Below are 6000 nucleotides of genomic sequence, written 5' to 3'. Positions count from 1 at the left end.
TGAAAGGATGGAAAAAGATTTACCATGCAAACAGAAAAGAAAAACGAGCTGGAGTAGCTATTCTTGTATCTGACAAAGTAGACTTTAAACTAAAACCATAAAAGGAGACTATGAGGGACACTACATAATGATAAAAGGACTGATCCATCAAGAAGACATAGCAATCATAAATATATACGCACCCAATGTTGGAGCAGCCAAATTAATAAAACAAACTCTATTAGACCTAAAAAAGGAAATAGACACTAATACCATAATAGCAGGGGACCTGAACAGCTCACTGTCAATATTGGACAGATCATCTAGGCAAAGAATCAGTAGAGAAACACAAGATCTAAATAATACTCTAGACCAATTGGACTTGGCAGATATCTACAGAACATTCCATCCAACAACCTCAGAATATTCATTCTTCTCATCAGCACATGGATCATTCTCCAAGATAGATCACATATTAGGTCACAATTCAAGTCTCTACAAATTCAGAAAAATTGGAATTATCCCATGTATTTTCTCAGACCACAATGAATTAAAATTAGAAACCAATAACAAACGAAATTCTGGAAACTAGACAAACACATGGAAATTAAACAGCATTCTACTTAATGATATATGGGTCCAAGAAGAAATCAAGCAGGAAATCAAAAAAATTTACTGAAACTAATGAAAATAATGATACATTATACCAAAACATGTGGGATACTGCAAAGACAGTATTAAGGGGGAAATTTATTGCATTAAATGCTCACCTTAGAAGAATGGAAAGATGGCAAGTGAACAACCTAACACTTCACGTTAAAGATCTAGATAAAGGGCCGACACCATGGCGCACTTGGGAGAGTGCAGTGCTGGGAGCACAGCAGTGCCCCCTCAGCAGGTTCGCATCCTATATAAGGATGGCTGGAGCACTCACTGGCTGAGTGCGGTCCGGCCGGTCACAAAAATGACAAAAAAAAAAAAAAAATCTAGAAAAACAAGAACAATCCAAACCTAAGTTAGCAGATGGATAGAAATCATTACAATCAGAGCAGAACTTAATGAAATTGAAACCCAGAAACAATACAAAGGATCAATGAATCAAAATGTTGGTTTTTTGAAAAGATAAAAAAAATTGACAAACCATTGGCATGGCTAACAAAAAAAAGAAGAGTGAAGATTCAAATAACAAAAATTAGAAATGAAAAAGGTGATATTACAACAGATTCATCTGAAATACAAGGAATCATTTGAGACTACTATAAACAACTATACTCCAACAAGTTTGAAAATCTGTAGGAAATGGATAAATTTCTGGACACACACAAGCTCACAAAACTGAGCCATGAAGATGTAGAAAATCTGAACAGACCAATAACAATAAAGGAGATTGAAGCTGTTATCAGAAAGCTCCCAACAAAGAAAAGCCCAGGACCAGGACGATTCACAGCAGAATTTTACCAAACATTCAAAGAGGAATTGACACCAATTCTTTACAAACTATTCCAAAAGATTGAAACAGACGCAAATCTCCCAAACTCATTCTATGAAGCAAACATCATCCTGATACAAAAACCAGGTAAAGATATAACCAAAAGAGAAAACTACAGGCCGATATCCCTGATGAATATAGATGCAAAAATCCTCACTAAAATACTAGCAAACAGAATACAGCAACACATACGTAAATTTATTCACCACGATCAAGTGGGATTCATCCCAGGGATGCAAGGTTGGTTCAACATATGCAAAACAATAAATATGATACACCATAGTACTAAAATCAAACACAAGGACCATATGATCATCTCTATAGATGATGAAAAAGCATTTGATAAAATTCAACACTCATTCATGACAAAGACCCTCTATAAGTTAGGTAAAGATGGAAAGTATCTCAACATAATTAAAGCCATATATGATAACCCCACTGCCAATATCATCCTGAACAAGGAAAAGCTGACAGCTTTTTCTTTAAGAACAGGAACTAGACAAGGATGCCCACTCTCACCACTCCTACTAAACATAGTGTTGGAAGTACTAGCCAGAGCAATCAGAGAAGAGAAGGAAATAAAGGGCATCCAGATTGGAATAGATGAAGTCAAACTGTCCCTGTTTGCAGATGACATGATCCTATATATCAAACAGCCTAAAGCCTCTACAAAAAAACTCTTGGAGGTGATAAATGATTTCAGCACAGTTTCAGGATAAAAAATCAAAACACAAAAATCAGTAGCATTTCTATTCTCCAATAGTGAACATGCAAAAAGAGAAATCAAGAAAGCCTGCCCATATACAATAGCCACCAAAAAAATAAAATACTTAGGAATTGAGTTAACCAAGGATGTGAAAAATCTCTATAATGAGAACTACAAACCACTGCTGAGAGAAATTAGAGAGGATACAAGAAGATGGAAAGATATCCCATGCTCTTGGATTGGAAGAATCAACATAGTGAAAATGTCCATACTACCCAAAGTGATATACAAATTCAATGCAATCCCCATCAAAATTCCAATGACATTTTTCTCAGAAATGGAAAGAACTATCCAGATATTTATATGGAATAACAAAAGACCATGCATATCTAAAGCAACGCTGAGCAGAAAAAATAAAGCTGGAGGCATAACAGTACCTGACTTTAAACTATACTACAAAGCTATAATAACCAAAACAGTATGGTAATGGCATAAAAACAGACACACTAATCAATGGAATAGAATAGAGAAGCCAGAAATCAACCCAGACACCTACAGCCATCAGATCTTTGACAAAGGCACCAAGCCTATATGCTGGGGAAGAGACTGCCTCTTTAGCAAATGGTGCTTGGAGAACTGGATATCAATATGCAGGAGAATGAAACTAGACCCATACCTATCACCATACACTAAAGTCAACTCAAAATGGATTAAAGAATTAAATATACACCCTGAAACAATAAAACTTCTTAAAGAAAACATAGGAGAGACACTTCAGGAAATAGGACTGGACAAAGACTTCATGAATACGACCCCAAAAGCACAGGCAACCAAAGGAAAAATAAACAAATGGGATTATATCAAACTAAAGAGCTTCTGCACAGCAAAAGAAACAATTAACACAGTTAAAAGACAACCAACAGAGTGGGAGAAAATATTTGCAAAATATACATCTGACAAAGGATTAATATCCAGAATATATAAGAAACTCAAACAACTTTACAAGAAAAAAACAAGCAACCCAATTAAAAAATGGGCAAAAGAGCTAAGTAGGCATTTCTCTAAGGAAGATATACAAATGGCCAACAGACATATGAAAAAATGCTCAACATCACTCAGCATCCAGGAAATGCAAATCAAAACCACATTGAGATACCATCTAACCCCAGTTAGGATGGCTAAAATCCAAAAGACCCTGAACGAAAAATGCTGGCGAGGTTGCGGAGAAAAAGGAACTCTCATACATTGTTGGTGGGACTGCAAAATGGTGCAGCCTCTATGGAAAATGGTGTGGAGGTTCCTCAAAGAATTGCAGATAGATCTGCCATATGACCCAGCTATGCCACTGCTGGGAATATACCCAGAGGAATGGAAATCATCAAGTCGAAGGTATACCTGCTCCCCAATGTTCAGCGCAGCACTCTTTACAATAGCCAAGAGTTGGAACCAGCCCAAATGTCCATCATCGGATGAGTGGATACAGAAAATGTGGTACAACTACACACTGGAATACTACTCAGCTATAAAAATGAATGAAATACTGCCATTTGCAACAACATGGATGGACCTTGAGAGAATTATATTAAGTGAAACAAGTCAGGCACAGAAAGAGAAATACCACATGTTCTCACTTATTGGTGGGAGCTAAAAGTTAATATATAAATTCACACACACACACACACAAAAACCGGGGGGCGGGTGGAAGAAGACATAACAAGTACAATTCTTGAAGTTGATACAAGCAAACAGAAAGGACATTGTTAGGTGAGAGGGGGGAGAGGGAGGAGGGGGGGAGGTTTCGGTGATGGGCCACAATAATCAACCAAATTGTATATCGACAAAATAAAATTAAGTAAAAAAATAATAAATAAATAAATAAACCTTGAAAAAAAAATGAAAAAGAATCAGCTTCTGGAAGGACCCCTACCAAGTCAAGGGCTAAAATATATGTACAAAAATAAAATTTATTGAACTGTACAGAATTAACATACACAATAGTACATAGATATCAAGCATTGGGAAGATTCAGGATTAACATCTAGGCCCATTGTTGCCAAGACTTTCCCACAGTTTGCTGTTCCTCGCCCCACTGGCACCTCCACTCCCAGGATAATGTAGTCACAGAAGCTGAGGTAGGGGACTTTGCAAGTGGGGGTGACCGATCGATGGTTTTAAATGCAGCAGCAAGTTTGTGGATAGAAAAACAAACGGATACTAACTTGAGAGTTACTTCCAGTTGGAGTTAAGAGAAGGGAAGTTGGGTTTGGGAATCAGAGGACCAGGATTTCAGGGATTCAGGATACCAAAAGTGAAGATGAGAAAGTGAAGGCAACGAATGCAAGCTACTCCGTGGCTTCTTGGTAAATGGAGGGAAAGAGGCAGAACGCATCGGGGATACTTAGTGAAGTGCACGCAGGCTGGACTTTCTGCTCTGTAAAATCTTTGAGTACTGAGAGCACTGAGTCTTTCAAAGGAAGTTCTTGGTCACTGGCCACCTTCTTTAGAGTCATGTGGCCTCATCACCAGGTTGATAGGACCAGAGAGAGACAATTCATTGAAGTCAGCCAACAGCAGACTGACTAATGGTCGATGAAGTGGCCTGGTGGAAGGGCTCTGTCCAGTAGAGGCTGTGAGCACTGATTGCTGATGGACCAATCCACCCAGCTTCCAGGTCAAGGAGCTGGAACTCAAAGATACCAGAGAGACGCAGGTAGCAGCGGGAGCAGTCCAGGCAGAGACAGAAGGGGCAAGTCGCTCTGTTACCTGAAGTCACCTGGAGCAGAGAACAATGGACTTCTTCTTGCAGAAACAAGATGATCAGATCCCTGGAGAATCGCAGTATCCTGAACAGGGCTTCATTCTGGCCGGGGTCAGATCAGTCCTGTCTTCCTTATTTTCCCCTTGCATCCTTATGGAAAAACAAAAGAATACAACTAATGATTTAAAAGAATCCAAGCACAATTCTGTTCCTTACGACCTTATAAAAGGTAGCAACACATGGGGTAAAACCTGAAGACAGAGTAAGGCGGGGTATTGCTGTCCTTGCAAAATGGAATCCTAAAAAGTACTCATGGGGTCAGATTCTTAAAGAAGAGCCTCCATTGGGCACACGCTCAGTGGTCCTGTCTTTAGAAAAAGTATAGACAAGTCAGGTTTACCCATAGACTTTCTAGAACACAGCCCTCTCTGCCCTATGGAGTAGCTTTAACTTAAAGGAAACAAAGTAACAGACAGCCTAAAATACCACTTCAGTCCCTTACAGACTTTTCTAAAAATAACATGCTGAATCTTCCCTATTAGGAAGATAAGTTAATAAAAAGTCAGAACCTGAGAGAGAGAAAAAAAATCCAAGAATTCTGGAACTGAAAGATACCTCGGGGATTGTTACAGGGTGAGTTGTGTCCCTCCCAAAATTCAAATGTTGAAGTCCTAACCTTCAGGACGTCAGAATGTGACTGTAGTGAGAGACAGGGCCTTTAAAGAGGTAATTAAGGTAAAATGAGATCATATGGGTGGCCCCTGATCCAATTTGACAGGTGTCCTTATTAGAAGAGATTAGGACACAGCCACACACACAGGGAAGACCATAAAAAGACACGGGGAGAAGACAGCCACCTGCAAGCCAAGGAGGGAGGCCTCAGGAGAAAGCAACCCTGCCAAGTACCTTGATCTCAGACTTCTAGTCTCCAGAACTGTTCGAAAATAAGTTTCTGTTGTTTACGTCCCCCAGTCTGTGGCTTTGCTATGGCAGCCCCAGCAAACGAATACACAGACTATCTAGTCTAACCCTTTTACTTTCCTCCTGAAGATCTGAGTTCAGAATCAC

General features: G+C 39.1%; 1 protein-coding gene across 1 annotated transcript in view; it reads left to right on the top strand.

Annotated features, from left to right (window-relative positions):
• The first annotated feature begins 823 nt into the window (after positions 1–823).
• LOC134378925 (non-structural maintenance of chromosomes element 3 homolog) overlaps positions 824–6000 on the top strand; it is a 41441-nt gene continuing 36264 nt past the window's right edge. The window contains exon 1 of the mRNA XM_063098222.1: positions 824–877. Within this exon, the coding sequence (XP_062954292.1) occupies positions 824–877 (54 nt within the window). The remainder of the gene's footprint in view (positions 878–6000) is intronic.

This window comes from Cynocephalus volans, chromosome 5 (genome assembly GCF_027409185.1).
Source record: "Cynocephalus volans isolate mCynVol1 chromosome 5, mCynVol1.pri, whole genome shotgun sequence".
Lineage (NCBI taxonomy): Eukaryota > Metazoa > Chordata > Mammalia > Dermoptera > Cynocephalidae > Cynocephalus > Cynocephalus volans.
The sequence above is the reverse complement of the archived record's forward strand: the minus strand, read 5'-3'. Positions and strand labels throughout refer to the sequence as shown.